The sequence below is a fragment of the Nasonia vitripennis genome, assembly GCF_009193385.2.
Source record: "Nasonia vitripennis strain AsymCx chromosome 2 unlocalized genomic scaffold, Nvit_psr_1.1 chr2_random0009, whole genome shotgun sequence".
NCBI lineage: Eukaryota > Metazoa > Arthropoda > Insecta > Hymenoptera > Pteromalidae > Nasonia > Nasonia vitripennis.
In genome coordinates, this window is record NW_022279616.1 from 738657 (window position 1) to 756839 (window position 18183).

General features: G+C 37.6%; 1 protein-coding gene across 12 annotated transcripts in view; it reads right to left on the reverse strand.

Moving 5' to 3' along the window:
- Nucleotides 1-18183, reverse strand: part of LOC100114234 (cGMP-dependent protein kinase) — a 474555-nt gene that overhangs the window by 315924 nt on the left and 140448 nt on the right. For all 12 annotated transcript variants that reach the window (XM_032601578.1, XM_032601577.1, XM_031925292.2 and 9 more), the window contains 2 exon segments: nucleotides 11507-11703; nucleotides 11265-11407 (listed from right to left, as the gene is read on the reverse strand). In XM_032601578.1, the coding sequence (XP_032457469.1) occupies nucleotides 11265-11407; nucleotides 11507-11703 (340 nt within the window).

An 18183-nucleotide genomic window follows, 5' to 3' on the forward strand; every position in this document is an offset into this window, starting at 1 on the left:
ACCATCTCAATGTGACCCGTAAGAGAGTTCGCATTGAAATGGCAGACTCTTAGACCCTCAGACAGAGTTACCTTAGGAGTGATTGAAGATGTGGTGGACGATGCAGATGATGGTGATCTACGTGGAATGAGGGGTGTGTACTTCAGTTGGCTGTGATCGAGCCAAAAAAATTCTTCAGTTCTTCATCCGACGCAATCTTCACAGCACGATCCTCTTTCTTTAGCTTGATGTATATTCGACCATTCCTCACAAACGTGGTGCAGCCGTGCTCTCTTGCAGCTTCCCTTACAGTTTTGCGTAGCCGAAGGACATCAGACGGCAACCATTCGTTGACGTTGATGAACGAATCTGGAAGCGGTAGTGCAACGCGGGCCTTATGCAGCAATTCGCTAGACAGCTGCGTAGTATATAGCTTCCGAATCTTGATTTTAGCAGAGATGAGCGAGTGTATGATCGTCCTGGATAGTGAGACTGAGAGCGGCAACCTGACTGCTCCAGAGCTTGCATCAGAAGCATCCACAGTGTAATTGCGGGCTCCTCTTACCCTTCCCAGGGGTCGCACAGAGATAATGTCTCTCTCCGTTAGCTCAGCGTCCAAGGGCCGAAGAGCTTCATAGGCAAGGTGCCTTAAGGATGTCGTCTCCGAAAAGGTCAGGCCGGTTATCACCAATTCTGCAGAGAGCTTTGCCTGGGACGACACATCGCCATCCAATTGCGCCTGGATTCTCGTGTTGGCTTCACGAAGCTGCTGGATGGTCTCAGTGTACAGCGCCGGAGCATTCGATGGAGACAAAGAAGAGCCAGCGCCACTCGCCAGCAGTTGTTCAAGCTTAGCTTTAATCTCCTCCTGCTCAGCCCTCAAAGCAGCCACATCCCCTTCCACCACCGTTACACGGTTAATCAGCGCCGGTTTCTCCTTCAGCGGCTCCAAGGACTTCTCAATGGCTGTCATTCTCTTCTCCAGAAAGCTCTTGCTCTCAGAAAGCTGGTTCTTCGTTGCGTTCTGCTGCTTCTCTATGTTGTCAAGTTTATTTAGCTTGTCCAGTATTTTGTTGAGCACGGGAGCTTTTTTACGTGATGGACTAGAAGAGTGCGATGGTGGTGCAGATGGTGGTGCAGAAACCGGTTTCCTGTAGCGTGTTTGTTGTTGTGGCAGAGGGCTGCTGCTTCGTGAAGATGGAGAAGAGGTAGGGGTGCTGCGTGGAGTTTTATTCGCAGCTACTAAGCAGTTCTTGCAGACTGGTATAGTCTTGCCACCTTCCTTAATTGCCTGAATAGGCGTACACTTAGGATGGTAGTACCAGCCACATTTGTCGCATTTGCGCGGATTACGCATAGCAATGACATCAGTGCAAGTCTTGTACGATGTAGGCACCAACAGTTGTTCGTCATTTCCCTCAGGTTTCAACATAGGCCAGAGTAATCTCAGTATAAGAGCCTTGAGGACGCTCGCAGGACGAGAGAGAGAGAGAGAGAGAGAGAGAGAGAGAGAGAGAGACCACTACACTTACATAAACAACACTGAAAGCGGTCACTGTCTTGCTCACCATGGCTTCTTCGGGTGCAGAAGTGCCTCGTCCGAAATTCCTGGATGGGTCCGGGACCTTGACAGTGAACTGCGCAGTACATAGAGTCTTCTGTGTGCCGAGAATTTATTGCGTGGGGACGGCTCTACGACAACCCTATTTTAATGGACAACATGGCTAAGAGAAACTATTATACTGTATAATGAAGAAAATAGCTTTAGGACACTTCAGTGTATTATAATCACTTTTGCTTCCTCCTAGAGGAAGATTCGTAATAGTAAAACTAGCGTGATTCACCTCGCTTATAACGTCGCTCGGTTAAAATATATGTTGCAATAGTGATAAAATTCAAGTTATACTGAAATCTTTTATCCTAATTTTTTATAGTATTAACAAAAAATATCTTGATAATGATCATAAAATTGGTATTTATAGGCTGTTTCCAAATAAAGATAATTTACGCATATCTTTTGAACAAGTACAGTATAAGACTAATTCTTATGATTGCGGTGTTTTTGCTATAGCATTCGCTATTGTATTCAATATTTGCCCATGTAATGTATATGTATGTCATTTTGCTTGGCATTGGTGATTCGGACCAAAATCTCAAATCAGCCTATTCAAATAATTACATAATGAATTAGAGTTTAAATTATTTAGCAGCTTTCGGCATTTCCGAAAAAAAAACATCAATAGGTTTTGATTTGCAGCTCTGAATCTATTAGAAATTTCTTATCTTTAAAAATTAAAAACCACTATCCAATGCTTAAAATTTTTTTGCATTTTTTGAAAAGTTCTTGAACTATAATTCAAAATCTATTGATATTTACTCTTCTTGAAATTGCCGATGAATAAGTAACAATAAAATTCCTCATGCAATCATTTTAATTGGTTGATTTAAGATTTTGGTCCCAACACCGATGCCAAGAAAAATGTGGAAATTTTGTCTCATGTACTCGAAGTCATAATGCATGTACTAATGAATAAAGTCTGATTTTAGTTTTGTTAGACAAGAAATTTTGCTCTATTGTTATGTTAATCAAGTGGTGCAGCAGCGCCAGGAAGGCGAGTTTGAGAAGCAGACAAAGCCGCGGCGCCCCCGCTACTATTTACTTCTATGTTCGCATTTTTCATTACAAAGAAATAAATGCGTTTCTTTGTTGTCTCTAATATATTTTGACTTACATCATGTTTTATTATGCCAAACTATGATTTTCAACAAAAATATTGATAAAAATAGCTACTTTCGATATAATACACGAGTGTGTCATTCACAAAATGCTCGAATCAAATCAAAAATGTTAGGACCGTTAAGTTAGCCGCAACAAGTGTTAGGACCGTGAAGTTGGCCGCACAGCTATATACAGAAGGATATTGCTTTCTAATCGGTTTTCAGCATGCTTGCTCACATGTAGTTTTTAGTGTCTAGGTGTAGAAATAATTCGAGACTTTAAGTTAAGTAATCCCCCTTTATTGACCAAAAAAATGTTGCTTTTTTATGATTAAATATAATAAACTTGACTTTGGTTGATTGATCCCAGTTTTTTTTATCTGTTTTTCGTTGCAGAATATATCAAACTCGTCTAACCTTTTACTTTTTTAAAAGTTGGTTCACTTAAGTTGAATAAAGTGTAGGTTGTAGAGTAGGGCTATTTCAGATGAAGCTAATTATAATACTAAAGAAATAGAACTGATTTATTAGCAAAATTATGAATAAATGTAGTCATCGAGTTGTTAGCAAATCAATATATGTGTACTCAATATTTATTCTAATCTCAAATTGTCTTTCTTGAGATCCGCCAGAATTTTCGCCAGATGTCTGCCCTCTATCCGTTGCGTTTATTTGATACGTCTTTACAGCTCGAAGACCCGACAGAGACTGGCTTGTTACCGGAGCAAGAGCCTTTTTAAAACGGTCAGAAATTTGTTCGTTTCATTTCTCTTTCTATTGTTCTTTATGCATGCTTCGCTGTACGTGCCAACAACCGAAAGCATAAACATCCCATTGTTGCAGGTTTCGAGAAGCTGGAAGGCGATTAATACAAAATGTGGAAGGCGATCGATAACAAGTGATGGTTATTACGGTTTACATAACTCCACCATACCCGAGTTGAATGACGTCCTCGTCAGTCCTTATTTTGGTATGCTGTGGTCTCTTGCCTTTGCATTTATATTTATATATAATGAAAATTGTTCCAATAATTATAATTAGCTTGACAATTACAAATATTGTTATTGACGTGTGGAATTCTGTTCCAAATTTCGTAAATGTTGGTGTCCTCATTGTAGGTATGACGTGTGTTATTAATGGCTTAAACCTTCGTTGATGACTTTCAATGATCAGAGGTTGAACTTCTGGCATCTTGAATTCTCTAAGATTGTCGTTCATTTTGCGTCCTTGTATGAACAGATTGCTACCTTTGAAAATATTTGTTCCGTAAAATGTGACTTCGTCCTTATTGTTTTCAATTTCAATTCGATAATTGCTGGTTATTAATGTTAAATTATTTGAGAGTGTGTATGCCAATGCTAGAGGTGTATTTGTTAAAATGGCAATTGTTTTTAAATCTTCAGAGAGGATTTGATGACATATATAGTCGTTCTGATATATCAACTGACATTTTCTTGGAAATAATTTTATTATTGACCCATCCACCTTCCATGGTATTGTTATGATTTCCGTCCAATTATTCTGGTTGATTATAGCAAGTCTTTGAAATGGGGAAAATTCAATGGAATCGAGGATAGGAATTTTGATTGTATAGATTATGAAATGATGGATATTAATTGAAAATTGTAGTTTTTTTTTTTTTAATAACCACTAGTGTTACGTCATAGATTATATATATATATATATATATATATATATATATATATATATATATATATATATATATATATATATATATATATATTATAAATGAAAAATATAAAAATTTTAAAATAAATAAAATGTAGACGCAGCTGCGTTCAAAAAAAGAAAATGTATGTACCGTAGGGCTTAAGAGCAGGCGAGCGTCCGGAGTTAGGCAGTCCGAGGAAATAGTCATTAAGTGCGAGCGTAGGTATAGCGATTGGGATCGGTATACGGCGGACAGCGGCCCAATCGTAAACTTTGTGCGTAGATAGGAAATTCAAATACTTTAACGACCTTGTTTGTCGAAAACTCGGCGACGAGACGATAATCGAGCGGCGCAAGTTTCTAAGTTTTGCGACGCAGATGCGAGGCTATATAGAACGTTACAAAATAAAAGTAGTTTAACAGTAGAAGCATTTGTTGTAAATAAAATATAAATTTAAATTCACATAAGGTATGGACAGTTGAAAACTATATTGTTGTACATGTGCATATTTTATTTCGTTCAAAGATTATTAGTTTACAGGAAGAGCTCGTGTTCGCGGCGTAAAAATAAAATTATACTCGCACAGATTTTATGATTTGTTTTTAGTTTAAATAGATAGTTTATGAATATAATAACTGGGATAATATAGAAACAGAATTAAGTTTAAATAATAATTAAATATTATAGTAAAGTTTTGAAATTTTAATATTAAATAATAAACAAATTTGACAATAGTTATGATAGATATGAACAAATAATGTAAATTTATAAATAATTATAAAATAAAAATAGTAGAGTAGAAAACGGTACAGGTACGGCGATCTAGAGAAGAATCGGCAAGGCTAAGAGAGTAGTGGGGGGGGAAAAAGGGAGCGGGAGAGGATCGGAAGAGGCGGCAGCCAAGCGGTAAGATGCGACGCTATAGGTCGATGAGCGATATAGAGGGCGCTGACGCAGACCCAAAGGGATGGGCATGTAGGAAAAATCGGGTTGGAGAGGGAAAAGATGCGACGCGGGGATGAAGCGAGGAAAAGCGTGCGGAGGAAAGTTAAGTCCTGTCGAGGAGTTCAGTCGAAGTGGCTGCTCCTAAATAACTTCAAATTTTAAGCCGTGGTGGCAAAAGCGTGCATTATAAAATATTTCTAAGTAAAAGAAAAATATATTATTAAAAAGAAAATATTTGAAGCGAAGTGTTTTATAATTATTTTTCAGAAATCTACCTATCAACATAAATATTAATAAATATCAAAGGAAGGAAGAAGTTTACAAACTTGTAAACTTTGAATTTGATTCAATCTACAATTGAAAAAGTAAGTAAGATTTTTATAAGGGTAAATTTAAAAATGGCTGGGAATTTGAGTAATGAGCAGGGTTTGAACGCTGCCACTCATTATCACAAATATTTTTGGGAGAACTTATTTGGAAGTTTGGAGGGTTGATTGGACTTCGCTCGTCGGAGGCCCTTTGACCTACAAACTAACTAAACCTGTTCATTAGAGTGGGAAGGGATATTTGTTTAAAACTCACGCGAATTTTTAAAATAAAATAAGGAACGACTCCATCCCGAGTTCAGCGGAAGCTGACTGAAAACGGAGATTTTTATATTGTGCGCCGAATATCGGACGTAACACTAGTCAGCTGATCTTATCTCACCTGCTAAACTTTAATGCTTGATTCTTGACATATATAAAACTGATTTCACTATATTCATCAATGTATATTTATGAGCATATACAGAAAATTTGAAGGAGAAATTAGAATAGAATTTTTGTACAAATGTACTGATTTATGAAGATGCCCTGGTAGAAATGCTTATCAACGGTAAACTGTTGACCAAAATGACGTTTTTAACAGGTTTGTTAGCCAACCATAACCAACTGTGGGGTTATTTTCTACCAGGGTGCAGGCCAAACTTATAGTTGCCAACATTTTACCTTGTAAAAGGTGTTTTTTATCATTCTCCTAATTTGATTCATACAAGTTATTGTTTTGTTTAAAAACGCGATATCCGCATTCTGCTGTTTTTCAAAATTTTCTAGATAATTGTTAATTTTTTTCCAAATGGTCAGAATCTGGATTCCTGAATATATATTTGATCATTTTCCCCGCTTCATTTATTAATCCTCTTCTCCTTCTTCTGCTGAATAGTGCTATTTCCTGCAGATCTTGATAAATTTCCTCGCATAATAATTTGGCTTCCATTAATAAGCTTGAGTTTTTGAGTTCCTTTCCCGAGAATAGTACAGTGTAGTCAGTCAGAATTCTGCCGTAAGTATACTTGAGCGACGTTGTGTGGTCATCATTCTCCTGCAAAGAAAAAGTTTTTCTTAGTTGTTTTACACTTCTTGGATCGTAACGGCGTGGTTGTCCGTGTATATAGCATTCTAATGAAGGGCCTTGTTGTTTATTAATTAATAACTTGTCTTCTTCTTTTTGTTTCTTGTATAACTCACTATAGACGGGCAGAATTTCTTTTTTCCGTATTTCGTTATATTCCTTAATCGTAATCTGCTTCGGGTTCGATGATATCGACGGTCAAAAATGAAAAGCAGCTAGTCCAGACAAAGTCTCTGAAAGCAGCTAGTCCAGAAAGCGTGTTAGAAAGCAGGTAGTCGTCTTCCAGACGTCCAGATTCTTCTTCAACCTCAGAACCTTCTTCGTCACAGGACTCATCAACTTGCATTTCTTCTACTTCGCCTGAGCGGTCCACATCCATGGGTTTGATACTAACAGTTTTATCCCTGACTTCTATTCTCACAGGTTTCACTACTGAAAAAACGTCTGCGTATACAATTTTAGATTTAGTAGCCGTGTTAAAACCTTTGGTATTAGTCATACAAAAATAGCAGTCATTTTCACACGTTGGAGAAGACCATATCATTGGTTTTGTAAATTTCAAGTTTCTTTCTGTTTTATCTCTTTCCCAGCGTGTTACCATCGTATAACATCTACTGCAAACTTTTTGTGGCACCCAGTTTACATTTTGATTGGCTACTTCAGTACCAAAGCATTCTGACGAATCTGAAGCAATCTGACGAAGAATCCTCAAACGAAGAATACCTGCCAGCTAGTACAAGAAAAGCTCCAGAAACCTTTAACCAAGAAGAGTTAAGTGATCTTATTCGAAATTTAGGATTACCTAAAGATGGAGGAGAATATCTAGCGTCAGTTCTTAAAACGAAAAATCTGTTAGTAAAAGGAACAACGGCCTCTTTTTATCGAGATAGAGAAAAAGAATTTAGGAATTTTTTTACGAACGATGAAGAGAATTCGTTGGTATATTGTATAGATGTTAAAGGTTTAGTCGATGCAATAAAACCGAATACGTATAAAGACGAGGAATGGAGACTTTTTATTGATTCGTCAAAACGAAGTCTGAAAGCTGTTCTGCTTCATAACGGAAACAGGTTTGCATCCATTCCCATAGCTCACTCGACTAAGCTGAAAGAAACTTATGAAAATTTAGAAATTGTATTGGAACAAATAAAGTACTTGGAACATCAATGGAAAATTTGTGGTGATCTTAAAATTGCAACCATGATCTTAGGACAACAATCAGGTTTTACTAAAAATCCCTGCTTCTTGTGTTTATGGGATAGTAGAGACAGGGTAAATCACTACGTTAAGAAAGTATGGCCAACTAGAACACATTTTGAACCAGGATCGAGGAACATTATACGTACGCCATTGATTAACCCATCAAACTATCTGCTACCACCACTTCATATCAAACTTGGCCTCATGAAGCAGTTCGTCAAAGCTCTGGATAAAGATGGCGATTGTTTCCAGTATTTGGGAGAAAAGTTTCCCGCAATAAGTGAAGCTAAATTAAAAGAAGGTATTTTTGATGGTCCTCAAATTCGTACTCTATTTGAAGACGAAACATTTATCACAAAAATAAACGACACAGAAAAAGCTGCATGGCAAAGTTTTAAAACTGTTCGTGAGAACTTTTTAGGAAATAAAAAGAGTGAGAACTATCAGGAACTAGTTGAACAAATGTTGGAGAATTTCAAAAATTTGGGTTGCTTGATGAGTTATAAAATGAATTACTTACATTCCCATCTTGATTACTTCCCTCTTAATCTAAGAGATGTCAGTGAAGAACAGGGAGAACGATTTCATCAAGATATAAGTGTAATTGAGAATCGATACCAAGGAAGATGGAATGTCAACATGATGGCAGATTTTTGCTGGACACTGAAGAGAGACATTAAAACAAATAACAAAAAGAGAAAAAGAAACCCATTGCATAGGTCATTTGAAGTAAAAAGAGTTCGTTACAAGAGAAAAAAGGAGTAAAGAAAGACATCGAGAGTTACTTAGCTAGTGGAAAAAAAGCAAAATAAGAAAAAAATATAAACGAAAGCAACTTTTCTCTGTACACAAGGAAGATATTATGTGATTAAATAAGATTTTTTACAATTTTTCGGTATCTTTTTCCATTTTTGGAAAGTTTTGATATGACATTTTAATCGGTTTAAACTGTATCTTCTCAGTTTGACCTTGAACTGACCTTGACCCTGAAGTGATGGGGCCAAACTGATTCCGGATTTGGATTCAGCGACCAAAAAAAAAACATGAATATATAGCATTTTAATTTTTTTAACCGTTACTTCCCAATTTGACCTCGAACTGACCTTGAACCTGACGTGATCGTGTAAAACTGACCCCAGATTCAGATTCAGCGACCAAAAAAACATAAATGTATGGCATTTTTATTTCTTTTAACCATTTCTTCTCAGTTTGACCTTGAACTGACCTTGAACCTGACGTGATCGGGTAAAACTGACCCCGGATTCGGCTTCAGCGACCGAAAAAACATAAATGTATGGCATTTTTATTTCTTTTAATCATTTCTTCTCAGTTTGACCTTGAACTGACCTTGAACCTCACGAGATGGGGCCAAACTGATCCCGGATTTGGATTCAGCGACCAAGAAAACATAAATATATGGCATTTTAATTTTTTTAAACCTTTTCTTCTTAATTTGACCTCCAACTGACCTTGACCCTGACGTGATGGGGCCTAACTGACCTTATATTCGAATTCAGCGACCCGAAAAACATAAAGATAGATAGGTCTGATTTCTCGCGCAGACAACTTTTTTTATTTTGTGTGCCGGTGTAATAATAAGGCAAACACTTTATGCGCGTTACAAACTATTGAACATTACTTTCGCGATGTGTCTGATTAACGGTTAATCAGGCGGAGGAACTTCAAACTAAATAATAGTTTAAACAAAATTAATAATCCAGAAAAGGTAAACAAGAATATATGAGGTAGCAACAATAAGATAACTTTCTACATTAGAAAACCACGATTCTTCCTCAGTATGGCTCCATACGCGTGAAGGTATGTCTTGGTCGTTGAGAGAACTGCTGCAACTCGTCGAGGCCTTCTCTGGGATGGAGCGGTTGGTCACGAGGAACGTGAGTCCTAAAACGACGGATGTACGGCCCTTCCTTTCGCCATCCTGGTGCGCAGTGTGGGCAGTCGCGTACGGTGACGTTTCCGCGGCCACATCGATAACAGAAGACGGTGGCTGGATGTAGGCAGTTGCGGTAATGGTGGCGTCTACTGCAATTGAAACATCCAGGTAGCAAAGGCTGGACGTTGACGTCGCGGCCGTTTATATGCATACAGTAAAAGGGGCTTTCTCGTTTCTCTTATAATTATGCATCATTTAAACATTGTTATTACTCTTGTAATTTCTAAATAATTAGTACTGACCCTAAAGTTTATGACTTAATCGTTTTCAACACGTATACTGTCGTCTAAATTAAAAATGTTTACGATTTCAATAATGTCATTTGCGTGAGAGTACGTCAAAAGTTCAATGATTGTTTATAATTATTCTACAAATCAATAAATTATTTTATAACAGTAACTTTACTTCTTTTAGTGCCTAATTAATTGTCCGATATCGAAAAATGATTTTCAACTTTTTTTCGGAAAATTTTTAACCGTTCAAATTTACCGCCTTCTATTCTGCCACTTTTAGGAACGCTGACTTATTTAGGAGTATCCAAACATCCTGGTGGATCTTTCTCCGAGCTACCTCTCTGGTTGAAAGAAATCTCTAAAAAGAACCTTAACCGATCTTGTCGAGCATCTCACAACTTTATCCTCGGTGAGCCTGCTGTAACTGATGTATAAGTTGCATTCGAGCACGATTGTAGTACGGCAGTGTACGCTGCCCGCGTAATGTACGCGAGCAGATTCGGCAGTGGTGAGCAATAGTCAGTCCCGCTCTGGGTATGCTCCGATGCGTACGCTTCACAAATTAACCAAGGCCTTACTGTACATGGCATTAAATAAAGGAGTCTGCTAAGAATAAGATTGTGAGGTGTTTAATCAATATCATCCCACGACTTGCACATCCCTGTGTCAGAACCTTAAAAAGGACATAGCAGAGCCTGCCCATCCTCTAGTCTATTGATATCTACACTGTGTCTGGACAAACTGCTCATGATTCTTACATCCTTCAGACAGCGACCATATATCTGTGTTTCGACTAAGACTCTCTCACCTTTGCGAATTCACGCCTTCTGACATTCCAATCATAATTTGCCCTCTTCAGTGCAACACAATTATTTAAAGTAGCAAACACGCATTTGTCCGATATTACATTCTAGAATCTCAACCGTCGCGGCAACACCTTTAGTAAGTAAAAACCTCTAGTTCGGGTAAGATTACATCACTCATCTTCTCGTCGACCTCCTTAGGCACGTATTGATAACAATACCAAGATTTTTTTAGAAGCAGTCGAGACATATTTGTAGAGAATGTAAGGAGAACGAAAGAAGGGGTAAGGAGGCTGCTAAATTTAACGCTAACAAGTTAAGAATATATGTAAGAAGATATATATATATATATATATATATATATTTACCTATATCACCTTCTTGAATCACAAGTGTATTTGGTTTGATTAATTTCGGATACATGGCTGATACAATAGTATTTATTTGTGACTCCTCTAAATTTCCCAAAAATTCGTTTTCAATTATTGCTTTTTTAATTTGTTGCTGTGATCTATTTATACAGAAAGTGTTTTTTTACTGTTAATTAACATTTCACAAAACATTATTTTAAATAATTAATTGATTGTTCAGGAAAAAAGTCAGTAAATACCTCTCATCCTTATGATAGATTGGTATAGGTTCTGATTGTAGCGATGGTGTTTTACCAATTATTCCGCCCCTATGGTTGCTTTTCTCATAAGAACATGATGAGACTGATGAGTCTGATAAATCTTTAGAATTAACTACAAGTAAATTGTGCACATCATCGAAATCACCTGCTGTTGCATACTCCTTCGACAGTTTGCTCTGTAACAAAATGTTTTATATTACTACTGTGAATATTACTATAATGTATGCAAAAAAAACTTGAAATCTGCATCTCACACATTTTTTGCTGACAAAACTATAAGGTACTTTCGTACCGCGGTCATAGCTAAGCATATAAACGCATTAACGAATGGCATTCGAACAAATAATACATTGCGCTTGTTTGCGTCGAAGATTAGTATATTACACACTTTTGCGTCAAAGACTAATAAGAGTAGCTAAACAAGGCCGGTTCTGGCTCCCCCCACCACTCGACTTTTTCATATACATGCACGCGATCTCACCACTACAACTACACGTTATACATAGGTTCTTAGGGACATGCAATGCTAACCTTTAAGTGTGTGTGTGAGTAGTGACGTCATCAGCACACCTGTCTCAGTCGGTAAGAAATTTTACTAGGTGTGCAGCGCGAAGACAGTGATGAGGGGGTTGAAAGGGGGTACTCCTGACACCAAGCATTAGGAGGTCTTCATTTCTGGCTCCTCCCACCACTCGACTCTTCGACTCACCTGTACAGGTGAGAGAGCAAAGCTGCGCCTCCCCACCCTTATGTAAGCTCATGCGAGCAGCGACGATGCATGTAAGAGACTCCGGCAGCTTACTCCTGGCAACGAACATTGCCCAGGAAGCTGCTGAAGGTCGAGCCGCAACGCGAGCAGCGACGGTGCATGCAGGAGACTCCGGCAGCTTACTCCTGGCAACGACCATTGTCCAGGAGGCTGTTCAAGGCCGAACCGCAACATCGGGAGCTCTTTCTCGCACCACCGCGGCAGAATATTACGTATTAGAATATTCTAGCGTACTGGCGCGGAGCATGCAGATCAAGTTACAGCACGGGCGTGTTTATCGAGGCGACACACTCTGGCCAGCATACTCTCTGCTGTCTGCAGGAGGCTGCTCAAGGTCATTATGAAGAGATAGAAAATTCTCGAACACGGCAGCACTCAATGCAGCTAGCCGAGCGCGAATCAAGTTTCATCTATTGTTCCGCGAGCCACGCACTTTTACATGGCAAATGCATATTATCGAAAGCTCTCTCTCTCTCTCTCTCTCTCTCTCTCTCTCTCTCTCTCTCTCTCTCTCTCTCTATCGCTCGCTCGCTGCGTTTTGTGAGTGCTATGCCGCCGAGATACATGCACGGGGTAGCTTCGGGTGGCATACTCTCTGCTGTCGAGCATCTTTATCGGCATAATATGCTCGACTGCAAAGTGCAAAGAGAGCTGAGCGACGGTGGTGATGCGTCAGCGGCTGCTGCAGGGCGGCTTCGGACGGCATACTCCCCTACTGTCTCCAGGAGGCTGCTCTCTACCGCGTATGACTTAAAGAGAGAAAGTTCTCGGCTTGTGCGACAATGTGCATGTAAGATGTATCAAATGACATCTTTTCGTGTGAATCATAGTGCATAAAATGCAAGTTTAATAACGTAATAACTGCGTATACTGGAACTTCAGCGGTGACTAACAGAGGGTTTCTTGTTTCACGCTTGTTTAAAGACAATTCATTTTCTACGAATTATTGAGCATATTAAGTATAACTACATGTTGATTGCGATGCGCCAGTCAAGAGTGTCGGATTACTTTTAAATATTCACCTCTAATATTTATCTTATGCGCGTTTGTTAATGCATAAGATAATTGATTTTCTATGTATAATAATTCTATGAATAAGTGCGTATATCTTGTTTACTACCTTCTGACGCTATATAAAGAACAAGACTTGCTATTTTGATTTAGTATAAAGCCTACTTTGCCCAATACATTAAGCTAATATGTCAGCGCTCGATTGTAAGAAAACTGTCAACGTTTTTCTAGAAGCTTACACGCTTCTAGCACGTTCACCTATTCACCCAGAAAAAGTTTTAAAATAGATAAAGCTTACTACTAACAGTTTAGAAATATTAAGGCAGTTTCTATATAAACATGATACAACTGTCCACGAAAAACAAAAGTTTTTATCCACTATATCGCTTGTAAAAGGTATCCAGCTAAAATTAAAGTGTTTATTGAAAATTGTTGAAGGACTACAACAACATGAAAGAATAAAAGATCGTGTAAAGTGGCAAGATTCAGAAAGTTGTTTTAATAATCGCATACAATCGGGAGTGATTATGAATCTGAAGAATTTGGACATTACTTCTTTTTCAAAAGATGCTGAAGCTTTATTCAAACCTTGAATAAAGAATATGCTTAAAAAAGCAGAGGCCCTCAAAGTTTACGTAATATTGGCTGCTGAATATATTATAAAAAAGGCTGATGAATAAGTAGCTGAAATAAAGTATTTCAACAAAAAAGCTAATGCGATTTTTGCGACATCTGACTTAAAACAGTGGTGGACAATAAAGGTTCAAGAGCTCATTCAGCGAGGTGTAGAAAAGTTCCATGAAAGGGACTCAGAATGGACACTGAGTGAAATTTTGAATTTAAGCGTAAATATAAACAAATATAATCTGATGCGTGCAAGCTCTTTTATAGATTTAACTGAATTTATTAAACGAAAAATAGCATGTGTTGATGTGCAAAATTTTGATGACGCATGTTTCAAATGAGCTATAGTGTCTGCACTGTGTCCTGCTAAAAACCCAAATCGTGTATCAGAATACATAAAATATGAAAAAGAACTGAATTTTCAAGGAATTGGGTTCTCAGTTATGCCAAAGCGAGTGCCTAAATTTGAAAAACAAAATAATATTTTCATCAATGTTTATATTTTAAAGAAGCATAATGAGAAATTCAAAGTTGTACCAATTTACATTACAAATGATAAAAAAGCCGCATATAAACCTTTTGGTTGTACAAAATTATTATACAGATGATGATACCGATGAGCAGGAGGCGATACAAAACTTGGAACCAATTAGATATCACTACGTTTGGATTAAGCATTTATCTCGTTTGGTCTCTAGTCAAATATCGAAGAAAAATCATCGTAAATACATTTGCCATCGATGCCGACATTATTTTTCAGATGAAGATATAAATTAGCTGAACATAAAGAAGATTGTGCTTGATTGTGCTGTCTGAAGACATCGATAACCGTCAGCAGGTACTTGTACTTGGTTATCTTGTGCATATGGCTGCATCTGCACCAGATCAGCTTGCCATGTCTCATCCAAGCCACGCATTATAAACCTTCGACGCTGATAATTACGCCGTGCTGGCTTATGAAGTTCCTCCACTAGTCTAGCCTTTTGATGTGTTATTATTATTCTGAGAATTTTTAAGCAGAATCTCATATAATTCACTAATAGCCAAATCTATTTTTCTCAGTTTTTCCGGATTCTCATCTTTAACGATTTGTATAGCTAATTCTACAGCATCAATTGATTGTCTCAGGTCACTTGTAATTTCGTAAATACTGCGGATCTCCGTATGAATTAAACGTTTAAGGACTGCTAAATTCACTGCATCGTTTAGCTGCTGAGATTCTGCTACGTTACACAATTTTTTGCCTCCAATGTCAAAGTGTCCGTCGGCAGTTAGTTTACAGCCAACACCAGGAGGACCACGAAGACTTTTAGAACGATTAGACTGACGTCCAAACACATCGACGCTTATCTTGCTACTGACTTCAAGGCGTTTGTAACTATAGTTAATATATAAGTTCAGCGTCCCGCAACTCTTCGACGATAGAATGGATTTCATTCAGATGGCTATTATTGCCAGCTAAACATTCAGCCATGAGCAAGCGTCCATGAGAGAGCCTTTTCTTTCAATTTTATATCGAGGTATAAGCCCACTACCGGCTTTTCCTGGGCTTTGCACTTTAAATAGTGGAGCCTTTAAGGGGTTAAGCCTGGGTTAAATCCTGCAAAAAAACAAAAAGATATTCTTCTTACCAAAAAATTTTTGATTTGATGTAATTTGAAAAAAAAATCTATTGAAAATATATAAAATATACACCATTTTTATCGAAAAAAAACATGTATATACCTTGTAAAATCATTGACCAAAATTCATGACATTTCACTATATAAATAAGTGTTTTCAGTCACTTGCCACGGCTTTTTGAAAGATCCGGACCATCTTCTTTACTCTATCCGGGCTTAAAATGTACCTTCTATCTATCTGATTGAGATATCGTTGGTGATTTTGTTTCAACGACAACGCTTGTTCTTCATTATTCTCATCCTCACTATCCTTTTGAGCACTTTCGAATGTATCAACACTTTCATTGAGTAGCGTATCATCCTCATTATCTGGCTCATCATCATCAATATCATCGTCAAAACTTTTTTCTTTTTTTAATTTTTGTTTAATATCTGGCTGAATCTCTTCTTTCACTTTCACCAGTTTCTCTAGCGGATCTACGATTGGCTTAAAAGTCTCATCCAAAGCTTTTTCCATGCTAGCTTTACCTTGCTTTAATAATAATGAATGTTTCCGTCTAATGGCGTCTCTAGCTTTTGTAATTTCCTGAAGAATGCCTTCTTCACGCCGAAAGTTTGCCATGTTGACTCTTTGACGAATCGCAGTCTACTGCAACTACTCACATCTGCTATACATTATATATTTGTGGCAAAGCAATCAAAACCTTTTCTATATCGTCCATCATTGATGGCTCGCTTCTTATCGATAAAAATAAATCCATGTTTAGTACTTATATCAAATAGAATGTCCGTAAAATTTGGGCGCATAAGGTCAATTGCTTCTACTCTGTCTAAGGTCGCCAAGAATGATAAATTTTTCAAAATTACCACATTTACGTCTGAAAAATTTCTTTTTGATCTTTCATACAAATTGAAGAGAAAAATGTTCTTATACATTTTTTTGTAAAAGGCATTCCTTCTTGTTGGAAAATCATTGAGTGTTGCATTCAATATTAAATATTTTATAAAAATATTCTAAAAATTTAGTCTAGGCATGGTGTAGAATACCGTATATTCAGTATATATAGTGAGTCTGAGTGAAAAAATTTGATTCTGTAATGTCCCACGTTCATACATACTTTAGCATTTACGTATATGTATAACGCCTGTACGACTGCATTCGTGTACTCATACAGACGACGTATACTAAACCGATTGCGACAGTACGAAACCGATCGTCGAACATCGGAGCGAGTGCTTTGACCTACGAGTCAGCACTTCTTATACGCGTATATTACTGATTTACTTTTGTACATCAGCCTTGCCCGTCAGATGTTGATTGGTCGATTGATGCTGCGTTTCCATAAATTTCACAACTTCTTGAATCGTCAACGAGGCTTTAAAAGTTCAGGAAACGATCCATGGAGCGCCTTTTGTACAAGTAACCTGTTATCGTGTGGCTGTACCTGGTCAGCAAGTACGAGTGCTATTTCTCAGTACGCATCGCTTATTGAGTGCGTGCAAACCACACAAACTCTGCGTGCGAGATATAGTAGACTCCTTGTTTTCTAGTTGAGAGTCTGCACAGTGCAACAGGCGAAGGGCCCTTCAATAAATCTGGCGTTAGTGGTAACACAGCTTAGATAAGATCGTAAAACTTGCCACGAGTAATCGTGTAGAGTAAGGCCAATCAGTATCTTACGTAACACGAAGGACTATCCAGTTCTAGGTCACAAAAGAGAACGAATATATAAATATATCGTAAGTTAAGTTTAATTGTACAAAGTCAAAAGTAACTATAATAAACCACCGCCCTATGCGTAATAACATCAATACTATAATAACTAAATTATACAAATCTGTAACATCTGCTGAGTTCCGGGTTGTCTCCAATAAAACAAAAACCATTACAATTAATCATCAGTGTATAATTATTATTAATAATTTATAAAATCCGTAAAACTACCTAAAACCATCGAGACGACAACAGAAGGAGTAAACACGCTTGCTGACAACACCATAAGCCACACCAGGTAAGGGAAAGCGACATAATCGTGCACATATCCTAGTCCGCAATAATACAGCGTGACTATACCGCTGGGACACCAACAACGTCTGCGCAAAACGAACTTGTCCGCTTTAGCAGGCAGCGGGGACGAAATACCGTCCGCGCATAAAACGCGTCCGAGCAGACGAGAAGCGCGGTACAAACTCAGATCTTTCAGTCCGCGTATAACTCTAGTCACATAAGGCTCTCGAGCCAAAGGCTAGTTCCTCTTAATTTAAATAATTATTTGTATACTCGTGCAGCCGTCCTATTATCAAGTACGTTCTTTACAAAATGGCATCCCTTATGGGGAGCTAGCCATTGTTATTAGAGCAACAATTTCTAGAATTTCTTAGAAAATTCTTAAGATTCTCCTTAGAAGTTGTAGAACTTTTTAGAGTATCTCAAAAGTTTATATAGATTTTTTTAAAGATGTTGTTAGAAGTCTATGAAGATTTCAGAAATTTTGGATTAGAAGTTGAAGTTTATAAGCATATAGAATATCAGATCATCAAAATAAAGTCAAGATTATGGCCATTTTGTATTTGTTGTTAAAAGAAATTACTGAAACTATAAAAGCAAGATGCTAATCAATTATTATTAC